A 17,013-nucleotide genomic window follows, 5' to 3' on the forward strand; every position below is an offset into this window, starting at 1 on the left:
GACAAGGATCTCGGCATTGCCAAACGCATTTCGTATTTTTGAGAAGTTGATTATCTTACATTGATGTAAGTGTACCTGCCTCCTAGACAAAACCACGATGTGCAATGCTCGCTGGCGTCAGCTGAGAAGCAAGGAAAAGTCTTGTATTATTGTCTGCGGGGTAGCATGACAACAGAAAGGATGTGGTTTTCTTTCATCATGTATTTCCATGCTTTTAAAAATCAGAAAGCACAGGCGATGTCCTGCTCTAACTTAACCTGTACGAATTTTATGTTTGCTAGTAAAGGTTGGGAATTAATACTACTCAAACCCAACATTTCATTAGTACTAATATGGAAAACGTGACTAATATGTACAAAGGATAATCACTTCCTCTACTAAAACCAGCCCTGAGCATTGTGCCGGTCCAGAAGGAAAAATGACAATAATTACACAATCAGCATTCAATCCCAGTGAAACAGATGACATTTTTGTATTAAATAAAGACACACAGAGATTTTAAAAGTTTGGTTTTATTATTGTAGTGTGACTGCATTATTATCTAAATAAACTTTTCAATCACTTTTACATTCTATTTTCATCATAAAGTTTCAACAGGGAATGCCACACAGTATTCTGCAACCTTCACACTTAAAAGTATATAGAAACATTCAGTATTAAAAGGCCTTTGCAATGTGTTTCTTTTAAAAACATTAGATTTATAAATCCAAGTGTACAGTAAAGCAGATTTTTTTCAGAGACCCATTGACAAACAATTCTATGTGATCTGTCAAAGAATGAGTCTGCGTGTACTTACATTAACTCTGTAGTAACCTTGTCCATGAGTACTGCTACCAAAACCAAGAGTAGGAATTGAGGAGTGTTGTAGTAGTCAACGTGAGCCAGAATTTAGCCCATTGTTAATGACAGTTAACTTTGCTCAACTCTGTTGCTCACCAGTTAAAGCTTAAGGCATATTTCATTGTATACTTATTTTCCCACACTAAAGTAACTATATAAGCGTTGTTCGCAATACATTGAACAGAAAGTATTTTATGGTGTATGGAAGATGTGGCAAGAAGAAATAAGACACATTGAGGTTAAAACATTTAGTTTTCTATTTAGAGCAACGAAATTCACATTTTCAATTTGTATAAAAACCATCACTATTGAAAAGCCTAACCTTTCAAATTTTATCAGAAATCCTATTTTAGATTTGAATTAAAAGGTTTATGGAGTTAGAGAGATGTCCTCGAGCTGGTTCTCCTCTAGGAAGGAGTGTAGAATACATATCCACAAATACTCAAACGTAAGGAGAATCCAATGCCCTATTACTTTAAGGAGACAAGCCATGAATTACATTCAAATGAGAGACCTTTTACATGATATGATTCTTTTCACTACTGCGTACTAAACTTCAGTAGCTCCAACAACTTCGTAAAAAGAATAATTTTATTTTTTAGCCAAGACTAATTTTCACATGCCACAGTCTTCAATTTGCAAGGGCAATTTAACATCAGCATCTGCTCCTCAGCTGTAAAATTTCTCAGTCAACCAGTAATAAATAGAAAAGATATCTCTGACATAAGAAACAATAATGAAAACAAGTACTGAAATACTGGCACAAAAATGAGAAAAAGATGTTATTGGTGGCATCCTTGAGTATCTGGACCATAAGATATGTTAGCATAAAAAGTATCTAATTAAAAAGCCAACATTTTGGCTTTGCACAATGCTTTTTCTACCTATTGTTAATGACACATTCAAATAACAAACAAAACAATAACTCTGGAGACAGCGTTAGCAGTCTCCTGAGTATTCTGCAGGAGCCTACCTTGCTGCTTTTGAGGTAGGATCTTCTCCCATCCTTTGATCCCATGAACCAGTCAACACAAGGCAGAATTTAGTCCCTAAGGTGTGCAGGGAGTGCACCATTAAGAATAACACAAAATGTAACAATACCTTCATTGAAAAAAAGGACGTTTCATGGATTTTTGGAATGTTAGGAGACTTTCATAAGTAAACCTGCTAAAGATTCCATTCCAGACAGTTATGAAAATGACAATACAGTGAACTGATTTAAAACAACAGTAATTTTAAACAGAAAAACTGGATTGAGAAAACACAATGTTCCAGGAAAGAACTGTGTGTTTTGTGATCTATATTTATTCTTTAAATATATTTATATTTTTATAGTACACATTGAATCATTTATACATATAAATACAACAGTATTGAAGAACTGTAAGGATTTGATTTTTAGAAGTAAATGAAGTAGACTTTTACACATGTATAGAACTCTTTCAGCACATTCTTAAATTTGATTTCTGCTACATTGAAAAAGTTGGAAATATTCTCATGTAATTTTATCATAGGCTTCTTTCTCCTCTTGTGAAAGTGAAGATAATTTTAACATAAAAATAAACATAAAACAATTCTTAATCTTGCCTCCACACACATTTAACAATATTTGCTCAAATCACACATATCAGCTATTACAGTGATTCAAGAGAAAAAAAAAAAAAAAAAAATGTATTTTCACACAGTGGAATCTCAGTCTGATAGACAACCAAATCTCCTTATAAAGTTCTTACTCTTGTGTCACTTCCTCTTTAGGCTGTTTGAGCTCCATCAGTAACTCTTTACCAGTTTCTCCTGCTTTGGAGGCAAAGAGAATAGCTCCCTGTTTAAAGCCCAGGAGCTTCAAGCTTCTGGCATAATCTGCATATACAGCATGGATCAATTTATGTAAATGAAGCATTAAGGAAAACACAAATGAATAGCAAAATGAAAAAACTCAGAATCTTTTTTTCTTTCTCCTCCCTCCTTAGCTCTCCCAAGCTGAAAATGCTGAACGTTGCTGCCAATTGTGCTAATCCAATATTTTTAAGCACAAATAAAGACAAAAAAGTTGCCTTAAATTCTCCTATTGAATGCATATTAGCATTTATCAGGCAATATGCAGAGTGCTATAAACTAAAACAGATACACTTCAGATACGCGTAAGTACCTACCATAATACCATGTCATAACTTGCAAAAGAAATTAAGAAATTGTAAGGTCATACTACAAGATTTGTTCATCAATTAGATCTGGAGTTATCTACATGATTTATTGGTGGCTTTTTTTATTTACAAGCTGACATCAGTGATGGCTCCATAAAATACAATTGAGTATTATTTACATATGCATTATTATTTATTGCATATAATACAAAAGTTAGAGCAACTGTTCAGAGTTTCCAGAACACCAGGTTAGATGCGCAGACTGCACTGAGCAATACTTTAGATACCTTTTAAAATACTTATTACATTTTCAGCTCATCTGACCTTGACCTTTAATTTTCTTTGTTTTCAGAGTCTCAAAACTGACTCCTTCATAAAGGACTTCAATCACTAAAACAGCATGCTGGTGTATAGAGGGGTTCAATGCAGGTTTTTTTCTTCCTGAGATACAGTGTTGAAAAGATAACTGAACCACTGATTTCACTACACAGTCTGCAGGAATAATTTCCAAGTTCTGCAAAGAACATTTTATCATCTGTTCTTTTCTATTTTGTTTCTTTCACTTTTAGTTTGTTTTCCAGTTCCACTGGCCTCACAGAGCATCAGGAGGAGGTAATGTTATGCATTTATGCAAATGACTCCTTTTCACTTGTTTCCTCATACTTCCTTCAAACTACATAACCTGGAAAATAAAAATAAGAACTCCTGTTCCTGTGCAGACTAGTTCATTTAACATTGGCTCACGCATACTCACTGTGTATGAGTACACAGATGCAAAAACAGGATTTCAGAAAAAGGATATTTGTATCATCATTAACTTCAAATGCCCCATACTTCAGACAAGCTTCAACAAATAAAGCTGCTCTATCGAAGTACCTCATACTGTTAAATGGAAAAAAAGAAAGAAAATGATTTGTGAGGACAGGAAAACAGAAAATTATTCCAGGACATTGCACGAAAACACTTGCACACAGGCTTTCTAAAATTTTGTACCTAGGTTTGGAGTGGCAAATCTCTTCTGCACTGAGTTCCAAACATCGCTAAGGTTAAACAGTATCACCATTTAGCTGCCGCTATGGCACATATTCACACTCTCACAGCACACACCGCTCTCAGTTTCCAGTGCTGCTCTGCCTTGCTCTCTGCACCTTCATGCTTTCGTAGGCCTTGAGCATTCACTACATCATGACAGCGCTGAGTGCTCTCCTCACGGCAGCGAAAGCTGCTACCCTGCTCCCAGGCAGTATGTAGGAACAGGTCATACTGTTCCCACGTACCGCCTCGTGCTCTTGCACCCGTTAGTCTGGCACTGCCCTCTCCCCAAGCTTCTTACACGCCCCCTTCCTCCTTGCACTCAAGGAACTGACATTTGACGCAAAATTTTTGAAAGATCAAGGCTCAACTTACTCAGAAATAATCATAGCTACTATAAATTGTTACTGCTTGGTCAATGGGTGTTAGCAATCCTAAAGCCTGCAGTAAATCTAAGTGCCAGTATATTTCCTGAAATTGCAACAAAAACATCAGTTCCAGCACACAGAAATGACGCACTGCTGAGGTTAAAGTTAATTAAAGAAAAACATGCTAAAATAGAAACACATGTCAGAAATCAAACTGCAGACCTCCTCCCTCCCCCTTGACTTCTGAGTCACAAATGCTTAAATAACAATTTTGGACAAGACAAAATACAGATTGTGCTGTTTCAGCTTTACCTGTGCAACATCTCTGCAACTTTTGTAAAGCATCCAAGTGACAAGAGGACAAGAATGGCTTTGGACTTCTGGTTGACTTGTGGAGAGCAAAGGTGATCTACCCAACGCTTTAACACATCGGCACACTCCTCTGAGTTCAAACGAACCTTTAAGAGATGGGAAAGCCAGTTATGATTTCTCAGCTGCTAGCTAAAAAGAGCATTCTGCTTCTGCTTCTTTTTTTCAGTGAGAAACTTTGGGCAGAAGTAAAGGCATCTGAAATTACCAATTTTTTTAATAAAAAGTACACTAATACCTTGAATGAATACAATATAAAGAAAAAGAAGAAATACATAGATAACAAAAAACATACAAAAAACTCCACTCTGGTCACTCCACATTTACATGTGATTAACATTATTTTTACCACAAGGCTTTACTAAAACCTCAAGTATCAAGAAGTTAGAAATCCTTATCCTTTGCTGAAAACTTAAGGACAAAACATCTTTATTTTCCTTAAGAGTGGGATTCACCCGTTTAGAAAATCTGAGTATGACTTTTTCCATACTTTCTGCAGGAAACATAACAGAAACTTTACTTGAAGACACTGAAAGATCATCCTTACTGACTCCTGTCCATTATAATATGGAGAATTAATGCTGTGTCTGGGTACTTCTACTGTAATAATGTCTGCATACCAAAACAGAAGTTGGTGCAAACTTATGTGGTTGGTGCTAACTTTAAAATCGGCACACAAGCTACATGGAGCTCAGCACAAAGTCACTTAATCGCCTCATTACTTACCCACTTCCACGAGTGTTTTTTTGTGGTTTATTATGAACTCTGTACTGCTGCGGCTATATGCAACTTCACAAATCACTGCTGAAAAATCAGAAAATTAAGTATTCTAACCATTCTTAGGCCCCAGTCCTGTCATTTGGATGACCAGGGCAGACCTTTGTAGTCAAAAGGCTGAAGAAGAACCTGTCAACGCTGATTGAATGGACTGGCTTGTTATAGCTTAACACATGGAAGCAACTGATGATGATATTTCAAATTGATGTTTCAGTTTTTTAACTCTGGAGAACTTTAGCACCCTCATCAGCCTTCATACCTACATCTACTAAGTAGGTCATTTACGTTAGCAAACTGAAAACTGAGAAATTACCTACCTTTGCAAGCCATGCTGCACGATTCCACTCGCCATAAGTTTGCAAGTAGCGACAGGCATCAGCAGCCTTATCGATCAGACAGAGTAACTGTACACCCTCTGGAAAATAAAAAACACACTACAGGATAAGTTAAGGGGAAAAAGAGTTGCTATATAAGTGTGAGCAGCTCATTCATCCCCAGAAAAAGGATCTCTCTTATTTCCCCTAATTTCTAATTTCTACCTATCCCCTAATTTCTAATTTCTACCACCTGGCTCTAATTTCTGATCCCCTAATTTCTACCACCTGGCTCTCCGTATAACCTGTCTGTCAGTTATCACATCTTTTTCCTGGGCTACAGAACTTAGAAGGACCTCATAAAGCTCTCATTTATCTTTGTCCTAGATACAAATGACAAGGAGTTCATGGGACTTCTCATCATAAAGAGATAATGGTCTTTGTAAGTCAAATAAACAGATTTCACAAACAATCCTTTATTTTAATTTAACGTTGTCCATAGTGTAATTATTAACAGTGAAGTGTTAATTGTCCACAGAATGGAAAGTATATTTTCCAGGCAAGTACAGACATTTGTACTTTCTCTGCATGTCTTTGAATATTTCAGTCAATCATCATACTGTGAACATCTCTTGCATTAAGCAAAATTAACTCGTACATGTAAGGAAACACACTTTTTGAAGCAAGTTCTGAACTGGAAAGGAAACTCAGTCCGTATTTCAACTTCAGTAATAAGAAACCATTTTTTAATTAATTCTTTGATTAGGAAAGTAGAAAGTATGTAGCTCTATGTGCTTTTAGTGCAAACAATGAGAATTACTCCAGAAATACGTTTTCCAATGAAAACGAATCAAAACAAGTTGAGCTTTATAACCGAGTTACTGATCATTTTTGTGTTAACTACTGTAGATAGTGCATACCATAACATACGCAACATATAAGATCTACCAAGATTTTCTGCTCTCCCATCTCCATCAGCAGCCTTAATAAGATCAGAATTACTAGTTTATAAGCAAATGTAAAATTAAAGTCACATTTTACCTGCGAGCTTTCCATTGGCTATCATGTTGGTTGCTACCAGTTTAATGGTACTTTGAGATGGACCTGATGAGGTGACAGTTGTGACCAAGCAAGCTTTGAGTGAATCGCAGTAATAATGTGCATTCTCTGAACTTGTTTCTAACAATAGCTGTACTGCTCTGTCAGTCTGGCAAGAAAAAAAAAAAATACAAATTTGACCACAACATATTCACTTCTAAACAAAAGTCTTTATATTTTCAGCCTTTTTAAGACATGGAACAAATAACAAATGAAAGTTATTCTAAAACAGCCTACAAAAGTATCTACCAGCATAGTAATAATTAAGGCTCTATTTCAGTAAAGTATCCTTAGTAAGGATAGCATTTAAACATCCATCATGAATACAACATTTAATCACAGCCTAAAATTTCTAGGAGAAGCCAAAGAAAAGTTTAATTCAGAACATTTATTTCCTTGTTTACATAATCTTTTACAGAGTTATAAAAGGAAGAGAAGCATTTAACATAAGCAGAGAGGAAATAAAATTGGAAAGATGCAGAAACTGGCCAGGATCTCAAGGACTGATTAAATACCTGATACTTTAAAACAAAGGTAGAATTCATTCATTTAAAATGTTAGCTACAGCTAGCACCTAACCAGTGGGGCTCATTACACTGGCTGCAGACACCTGTCTCCAAATCAAATGAATTACTGCAGGCATGTCATCTCTGCCTGTTATTAAAATGAGATGCCTAACTTTTAAAGAGGTCAATTTGGTGAGGTCAGTCAAGCTGATGGCTCACATAATTACAGAAATAATGAAAAGTCACATGAAATACATATTAAAATACAGTGATTCAATAAACCAGTATTTTTAAACTTCTATAAACTGCCATTTTAAACAGACTGTCTACAGACTAGATATTTCTGGCACCTTTTCCTGGTAACATTTGTTGACATGCTCAAATGCACAGTGGCACAGAAATCATTTAAGTTTGAGCTAGTAACACCAAAGCTATTTTTGGAAATGGATGCAGCACAACTGCATTAGTAGGGAACAGCTCATGATATATACTGTACAAATGCAACAATATTCTTATCAGGGTGTCAGTGAGCAGGTCTCTGTACAGCAGTCTCTGTAAAGTGTTTCACTGCACAGTACAGATCTGCCGAAAGCTTAGACAAGTCCTTTGTTACCTAAAACAAGAGTACTAAGTGCAGACTGAGTTATCCCAAAGATGTAGGTTTTAACTTACTTCTGGGAAACTCAAAATGTAATTTTTCTTTTCTAGTCACCATATGGAAAGAAAGGTTTTTATAGGGTTCGCAGAAAAATTATACATTCTGAAGCAAATAATACCAAACATTTCCATATACCATGTCATTACATTGAGTCTGCAGTGTAATAACATAGTAAGACAGCAAAAACTATCCACTGGGTGAATAAAAGTGTGAAACAACACATATGAGTTAGACAAACCTTTAATTGAATAGGGTAAGTACATAAAATGGACAAGGAAGAAGAACAAAAAATTAAAATATTACCCACAAACCTGGCCCAAGAGAAGCAGCTGATCAGCACATTTCCTGGTATGATCATACGTTGATCTCTTCACCTCCTGCAGATTTACCCTTTCAAGTTGGAATTTCTGCATGAAGAAGGAAAAATATTGTAAACATAAAGACTACCATAAGAAATAAAAAAAAGCATTTAAAAAAATACAAAAGTATTTTGTGAGTTCCAAAAATCTCCTTATTTTTAAATAATAGTGAGTCATTTAATCCAGAGTTGTATGCTGCTAGTGAAAGTGAAATATGTATGGCAAAAAGCTCTAAGATAATAAGAAGGTTACAATGCTGAGCTTTTAATGTTCTGATCACATTCTTATTAAGTGTTATTTTTGAACTCCTTGAAATACCTGGAAGTAATAATTTTCACACAGTATGTCATAGCATATATCCAATGGATTAACCAACTGTTCTTGAAGGATAGCTGTGTCTGTTGGTTTTGCAGGCTTCTCCTGGGATAAGCTGTGCAAATAGTGGGCAGCAATAGTCCAGAAATGCAGTTCAGATTCATCCCCATACAGTCTGAGAAGATACAAATCAGGATGTGATATATGTTTGTATTTTTTCGTACGTCGCCTAAAAATATTACACATTTAAAATATCTTTTTACAAAGACCATGCATTATTGTGGGCACCACAAGTACTTTGCATCATCAATGGGACAAACTACAAGACAAGACTAAAGGAATGACATTCAGCAAGCTGGATAAGAGGTTGGCCAGAAGACTGTTACAATAGGAATTAAACTCAGTGAACGTACAGCATATAAATACGTGGAAATTGATATTTTTTTTACACTTAATCACTAATATCCTCTTTCAACTACAAGGAAGTTACTAAGTTTGACAAACATCTCTGAGTATAGACAGATTAAAATTAGCTACAGTTTAGGTAGAAGAACAACACAGAACAAATACAGTTGAAATAAACAGGCCTTCCCCTGTTTGCATATAATCTATTGGGTTGTGAAGTTCTGAATTACATTTTTGGGCACTGTACAACTAAATGCAATGTAGTTAGCAGAACTGCATTGATGACAGTACCACCAAGACTGAAGGAAGTTCTCTACATCCAGCAAGCAAATAAAGGTAAGCGTTTCAGTAAGGTAACATTTCCATTCTCAGTCCTGAAACACTCTTAATACGTGGGTAACAAAGTACTTTAGGAATTGCACTGAGTTAAAGGAGAATTAGTTGAGTACTTAGACTTCCGTGCATTCATATGCATTAATAGGATCAAGATTTTATTAGGAAACATTTGATATAGTTATCTGAATCTCTACTACCTGGCAATTAGGAGACATCTTTGCAAGAGAGTAAAATCCGGATCAAGCAAAAGTTTCTTTATGTCACTGTAAAAAGAGAAAGCCATAAATAATCTGTAAAATGCTTTGCAAGTCTGTTTATTTGTTTGTTTTTGAACACAAATAGGATATATCATATACAAATTGAAAAAAATCAAAACAAAAATTACACAATTTCTTTTCTGAACTGAAAAAAATGCATCTATCAAAACAATTACAACAGGAAGTATACATAATTTGAAATATAATTGATCTCAAGGAGCAAGTCACTCTAACAGTTTAAATACAAATAGGGAGGCTGTCAGGAACCCCTTTTTCTTGTAATAAAGGGAATAACCACAAGGGTGTGTACGAAGCTATAAATTAGTCTGCAGTAATTCTACAAATCATAAGATTAATTTAATTACAAATAATTTTGCAACTATGTAGTGCCATAGCATAAGAGACCCATATGCATGGATTTAGGTTTTCTACGTATGTTTCAGACTGGATAAAAATACGCTAAGTTACCTTTTCCATCCTACTAAGTGAAAGGACAAAAGGAAAAGGGAAAAACTTCTGCTTACTAGCTTCAAATTTTATTTTCACAGTTTAAATGGAAGGTCAACATCTGTTTTCTGTGTAAGCAGAGCAATGTGCATGAACATTACTCTGGAAGTATATCTTCAATAAAAGATTTTTAGAATTCTTTGTCTTTTCTTCCTCAGAACTTAAATATCTTAACAAACGTTGGAGTATTTAAGTAGCAGTGTCCAATACAGCCTGGACTGACGTCAAGGAACCTTATATCACTGAGAAGTATTGCCAAAAATTTACAAATGCTCACTGGTCAGTTACAAATTATATACTAGCCGTAATCAGTATCTTTAAAAACCTTGTTGTCATCCACTACTATAATAAGTCAATGTTAAAAATTCAATGCTGACTTCCATCACGCTTTATATATTCAGAACAGTACATGTTGACTGTTGAGTCAATATTTAACAGACTACTTTGAGATAGTTTGCTTATGTAAAAAAAATATTTTTGAGATTGTATATGGTTTATTTTTAATTAGAAAAAATAGAAATTAAAATTTAAAATCTTCAATAAAATGCATAAAGCACCACTTGTAGGAGTTACATTAAAAAAAAAAATTAACTGCGTTTAAAATAAAAGCTGTCATTACTCAAGCATATCTTTAGAGAGGCAAAAAGCATTCTTTCTTCATTAAGTTGTGAATTGCCAGAAATGTCTATTTTTTTGCCTTCTCTGAATTCACTAGCTTACTCAAATATTAATAGAAAAATTCTTACTTGGACAATGAATTCAACTGCTCTTGAAGAAGGTTTTTAATATTTTCATTCTCTGGATAATCACTGGATTAAAAAAAAAAAAGAAAAAAGAAAAAGGTTTCCTATATTACCAAAATTGACAGAATTATCTGAAATGGAACAGTATTACTGGAAGTAGAAAAACACAAGAACATATATGGAAACAATCTTTCATACTCTTACGGTAAGCCATTCATGCAACATTCTTTGACTAGTTACTAGTTCCAAAATAGTAATGAAAGATTGGTTTTGCTTTCTCTCAGGGTCACTGCCACCAATCTTTCTTTTCCCACTTTTCTTTTATTCATTAACCTTGAAAGTAATGAAAATGACAATGCCTAGCCTGTTATTATGTGACCACCAACAGTACACAAACACAATAAAGGATACAGAAAGGTGCTCCTACTATGATGTGAAATAGGGCTCGCTGAAAGTAAAGATATGCCTGTTAGACTACCAGTTAGAATATCACTTTCAATTACACTTTAGGAACCAACTCTGACTATCCTTACATTAACTTCTTGAACAAAGAGAACACACCGTTGTCCTCTGAAGTAATATAACCTGTAAATATAACCTGTAAATGACATGAAAATAATGCCAGTATCTTAAAGTAGACAGCAGTTTTCAATAGCCAAGGGCTATTGAAAGTCAAAGGGCTACTGAAAGTCAAAAGAAACAAAATACTTGACCTTAAAGCCTTTTCTATTTATTACTTCTAGTAAAAAATAGTGACACTATTATCTTTTTGACTGTCCCAAAAAGTGAGGAAACTTATACGACTAACAGTTATTTGCACAGAAAGACTAATAAAAGATGTAGAATTTTTAAAAATAATATTTTTTACATAGATATATATTTCTCCTTATATAGATATATATTTCTCCTTACATGTTTAGAATATCTAGAGAATATTTCTCATTCCATGGCTGATGCAACAAGAATGCTTTTAAAGCTAATGAAGCCCTTGGAACAAGCAGATAAGGACACCATGCAGGTTCTGAAACAAAAGGAAAAGATTCATTGTTGAGTGGCTAATGTGTAATAACACTGTGTTCAGTAACCATAAAATGTACCACCTTGTTTGCAAGCACCAGAAGAAAATCATAAATCACAGACTTTTCATATACACAGCATGGGTTACTAGACATAAAAGCTTATCTTTACACTCAAGCAAAAACATTTCATAGAAGGTACAGGGTTATCAACCAAGCTCAAATGAGAATTTCGGGACACTCCATATTGAATTTAGCCATAGACTGCTGGAATACATTATACTGGCATTAAGTAGAGCTGTATATGGTGATTATTGCCACAAGGACATGCTGGAAAATAAGTACAGCTATACCAAAATGTGCCATAATGTATGTTTTAGTTTTACTTTGCAATTGTAGTTTCTACAGTATAATACAAGGATCAATACCCATCATCCCAAAAGGATGTTGTGATGTTTAATACATGTCTATATTAGCAAAGAAATAAGATGAAAATTATAGTGCTATCTATTGTCATACAAATTTAAAAGTCGGTAAGTCTGTATTCAGTACGAGGTTTGGATGATATGCAGTAAATGCTACCCAGTGATTTAGGAGTAAAACAAGTACCAACTAGCTACATTATTAAATATTCAGCAAATCCCTGTACTTCATATGTACTGAATGATGTAGGAATCTTGTAAATGTGATTTTGTAATTAAAAGATTATCACAGTGTAGAAGCAGAAGGACAGCTAAATCACAGGCAACTTTAACCCTGGAGTATCCTAATTTCAGTGTGCTTGGTTTTAGAACATTTATTTTTATAGTTTAACTTTATAAAACATTCATTTGATAGCAAAAATAGCTGTGATAAATTATGTGTTTCCTCAAACATCCCACACCATAGCTCCCACATCACAATTTTGTTTATTACATGTGTCTTGGTCAGAATTCACATATTTTAAGGAAATTCTATGAGTAAAGGCAGGATTGACCAAAAAGACTGAAGAAAAGTAGTTATTTGGAACACCAATAATAAAAAATAGAAAAATGTAGCTCGGTTAACTGTTTAAGTAGTTGAATATTTAAATTCCCTTCTTAAACATACAGCAAAAAAAAGTCAAACCACACTAACATTGCTATTTTAGAGTTCAGTAGGAAAATCTACTTTGAAAAGCAATGAATCAGTCTACAAACTGCCTTTGATATCTGGAAATATCAGAAAAGACATTTTCACACATTAACAAACCATTCAACATTATGTAATGAATAGCAGTGATGTAGGTACTGATACCCAGTTGATGTACTGATACTTTTTAGGTCAACTTGCTAGACATCTGTACAAAAAGCTCTTATTTTGTTAATTTATATTCCAATTAAGATATTGAAAAGTATGGTTTATTTAGGAGATTGTACGAAAAAAACACCCATATGCCCTAAGCCTAAAAAAATGTATCTGCATCTATGAAAACCACTATAGGGACACCTAACCCTCTACATACGACAATTCGCTGTTCTAACAGAAGTGCTGAACATTTTTGTGGTCCACTTTCAAAATGGAATATCTAGCAGCCAACAGCAAAAGAGAAATCAACATACCTATTAAGTCCTGTTCATCCATTCTAAAACACGATGGTTTCATGGACAAGTCTAGAACTCTAATGCACCCATCATCTGATGCCAAGACCACTTTGTCTGACGTGCACCAGTCCACATCCAGGATTCGGAAATTGACGTTCCTTCCACTTCTTAAACTGCTCACCATTCGTACCTTGAAAAGTTGAATTATTTTTCATTTTTAGTAGGCTCTCCATCACACAGTGTACGACTCTGTCATGCACCCAAGAGGCATACCACAAAATTTGCAATAAAAGGTGAAGTTAGTCATAAATCATTTTAATGATCGTCGCTTCAGAAGAGTAGGGAATTTAGAAACCTTGGAGTAGGGCACATGGTTGCCCTGAAACAATACTTTTTCCCAATTGAGAGCTGAGAAAACATCCTTTTGAGCACAGCTGTACAGCTGCCTTTTTGTTATCTTTTCTGACATAAAATTTCCACGGCAAACTGGTGGAAATTTACATTTCCTCTTTAATTCCAGTCCCTGATCTAGCATATGTGCACCAAGGTGGAAGTGAGGTTAATTAACTCATGCTCTTCATAAACATATGCTTTATTGGTAAATACTGAACTTGTCTAGAAATACATTTAGCCATACTATTAACATAACATTATGGGAATAGGATGATGTATTGTCCACAAACAAAACACAGATGAACAAAACCTTCTAAAGTGCACTTTTAACCACAGGTCAGTAGTTAGACATGTCGTAACCCTTCTGTAGTGTCACAGAACATTACAGTTGTTAATATAAGGAAATACTAACAAAGCCTCTGCTGCAATCAACACTGCTGTTTCCTTTCACTTGTTCTAGAGCAGAGCATGGAGTTAGAGAGACGTAAGGTACAACAGCTCTAGAGCATAATTACTCTTAGCACTAAGAGAATTAGAGAAAAATGTGGAAATATTGGATAACAGGTTGTAGGCAGAGGTGAAGTTCTCAGGAGAGGATTACATGGATAATAGGACTGAGACTATAAAATATTTCTACAGATATTCTGAAAGACTTTTTGCTGAAAATGTGAATTAATTTAAAATGCTTTCATGTAGGAAACTCTTTCCCTTGTCCCAGGAAAAGAGAGGGAATAGCTACAGGAGGAGTAACCCATGGCATCAAAACTATTCAAATATTCTTCAAGGAGAGACTCATGGGATAACATTCTACTCTGCCTACATAATTCACAGTTGTTGGTCACATCTGCTGTCCAACTCCTATCATCAACAGCGAGTTTCATATTGCTCAAATTAAGTGTCTGATTTTGGACCTGGTGTTCACTACAAAGTGAACAGAAAAAAATTAAAATTCCCGTTTCATACCGTCATAACTTGAACTTACTTTGGGGGGCTAAGTTAAAAGAGTATAATTATCCTTCCTTTCCCATAGTACTATAATCCCCTAAAAGACGTATGAAGCAAACCCCAGGAGATTTCCTAACATTACTACAGAATTTTTGAATAATATAAGCAGCTAGACGACATTAATTAGCAAGTGTCTAGCTTTCTGGTACACCCTAACAAATTAAATCCATGCACTGAAGAATACATACTCTTGAATATGCATAGAAGTTAAGAAACCTGTAGTGAAAATACTCTCTTGTCCACAGATTAAATTCTAAGATTGAGGACTGCCCCTTAAATTTTTAATGTCTGCCTCAAAAACATTACAAGAGAATGACAAAGAGTACCTCAGAGACATTGTCAGCTTTATGAGTGAAAGGTTCTTTTCATTGATGACAGCTTAAAAATGCTTTATAGGAACTAAAAGTCTTCTGAGAAAAGCCATACAACTTTATTATATAACTGTGAGCAAGAAGTCATGACTAAGTAAAACTTAATGCCTGACTCATCCTGATTTTCGGAAGTAATATGTGTATTTTGCAAAGAAGCACATATTAAACAGACGCTTACCTCTTTTGAATCCCAAATTTCTGCTCCATCGTTGTACATTGCAAGAAGTTTTTGATTTCCTTTCCCTGGGGCAAAACGTATCTTTTTCACCCAGCTTCGGTGTGTAGGAATCCCCCTAAGAAAAGAAAAGCACAAGATTAGAATCAATCATTCTATACCTAATATTGTAGGTAAGTTAAATCCTTTCCATGAATGTTGCAGATCATATTGTACAGACTGAGAAGGAGAACTGTATTTATATACATACACACATATATATATACATACACAAATGGCTATCCAAACTATCATGAAAACTAAAAAGATTAAATCCTTGAAATAAATACTACAATACTTAACATTTTATTGGAAGCCATTGCAGATTTAACATGAGAAAGATATCTAGCTGTTCTAAAAACTTTGACAAAATGTTACTCCACCTGAAAACACAAAAGATGAAACGTAGAGAATTGTAACACAGTAGGCATTTTCTGAAATTTTATTTCAAAATACTTGCATTTTTCCCCTCAAACACTCATTAGCTCATGTTTATCAGACTGCATTCATACCTGGATACTCTAGCTTTCAAATCCCAGAAGTTTAAGTTTCCATCAATGTCTCCAAGAACCAGGATATCCCCTTTCCAGGCAATACATGTAATGCTACCCATACTTCCCTGGAAATATTGAAGCAGCAGAATAAAATCTTGTGATTAATAGAGCCAAACACAGGAACAAACATTTCAACATTAGTATTTAATTTTTTTAAAATATTATATGACATGATAGACCAAATTCTACTCAGTTAAAACAGAAACAATTCTACTGAATATAAGCATTTATCAAGTCAGTCATATTTGCTTCAATATGCTTCAAAAGACATTTCCTTGTAAGAAATTTTGGGTTTAAAGCAATGGAAATCACTTCTCTGTCTCTTGTTGCAAGGAAACACCAACATGACAGACCTCATTGAACACAATACTAGCATATACTAAAGTAGGAAACAAAATTAAAGAATTCCTATTTGTAAGTTAAATTTATCAAACTCTTCAAGAACAACTAAAAAAAGAAAGGTTGTTCTTCAGAGTAACTGGAAAAAACCCAAACTCAAAACTCACAAAAGAGTGCTCTGGCCCACTCAAGTCCTCCTTATGATTTAAGATAAAATCCATTAACAGTGCATAAACATGTTTCAATAACACCCTCTTTGTTATTCAAGCTTTTTGTATATGCTTTACTAAAATTCTTAAAAATATGTCCTATAATTTATTCAGAAAGCAAGTCAGGGCCTATGAAGATTCTAACTTGTAAAAAAAATCATTTATTTCAAAATTGTTTTCAGCAGAAGAACTATAAGAATGTGAAAAGAGAATTGCTACCATTTTTGAAGCTGGAACTTTTATTTCATATCTCAACTACTGCATTAATGACCACTTGCCACTACAATGCATATCCCTGATTTTTTTCTGGCAATCATAGCCA

At 34.6% G+C, this 17,013-nt stretch overlaps 1 protein-coding gene across 4 annotated transcripts in view; it reads right to left on the reverse strand.

The window, feature by feature from the left end:
- Window positions 1-1,937: 1,937 nt before the first annotated feature.
- The window catches only part of WDR11 (WD repeat domain 11), a 47,247-nt gene continuing 32,171 nt past the window's right edge, over window positions 1,938-17,013 (reverse strand). For 2 of the 4 annotated variants that reach the window (XM_075504429.1, XM_075504428.1), the window contains exons 17-28: window positions 16,102-16,208; window positions 15,554-15,668; window positions 13,625-13,796; window positions 11,941-12,049; window positions 11,032-11,094; window positions 9,719-9,784; window positions 8,784-8,955; window positions 8,418-8,513; window positions 6,886-7,051; window positions 5,848-5,945; window positions 4,697-4,842; window positions 3,579-3,866 (exon numbers count right to left, since the gene is read on the reverse strand). In XM_075504429.1, coding sequence (XP_075360544.1) covers window positions 3,725-3,866; window positions 4,697-4,842; window positions 5,848-5,945; window positions 6,886-7,051; window positions 8,418-8,513; window positions 8,784-8,955; window positions 9,719-9,784; window positions 11,032-11,094; window positions 11,941-12,049; window positions 13,625-13,796; window positions 15,554-15,668; window positions 16,102-16,208 — 1,452 coding nt within the window. In that variant the 3' untranslated portion in view covers window positions 3,579-3,724. Of the gene's footprint in view, window positions 2,728-3,578; window positions 3,867-4,696; window positions 4,843-5,847; window positions 5,946-6,885; window positions 7,052-8,417; window positions 8,514-8,783; window positions 8,956-9,718; window positions 9,785-11,031; window positions 11,095-11,940; window positions 12,050-13,624; window positions 13,797-15,553; window positions 15,669-16,101; window positions 16,209-17,013 lie in introns of those variants that run through there. The other 2 variants (XM_075504430.1, XM_075504427.1) reach the window with 2 other exon arrangements.

Source organism: Mycteria americana, chromosome 6 (assembly GCF_035582795.1).
Source record: "Mycteria americana isolate JAX WOST 10 ecotype Jacksonville Zoo and Gardens chromosome 6, USCA_MyAme_1.0, whole genome shotgun sequence".
NCBI lineage: Eukaryota > Metazoa > Chordata > Aves > Ciconiiformes > Ciconiidae > Mycteria > Mycteria americana.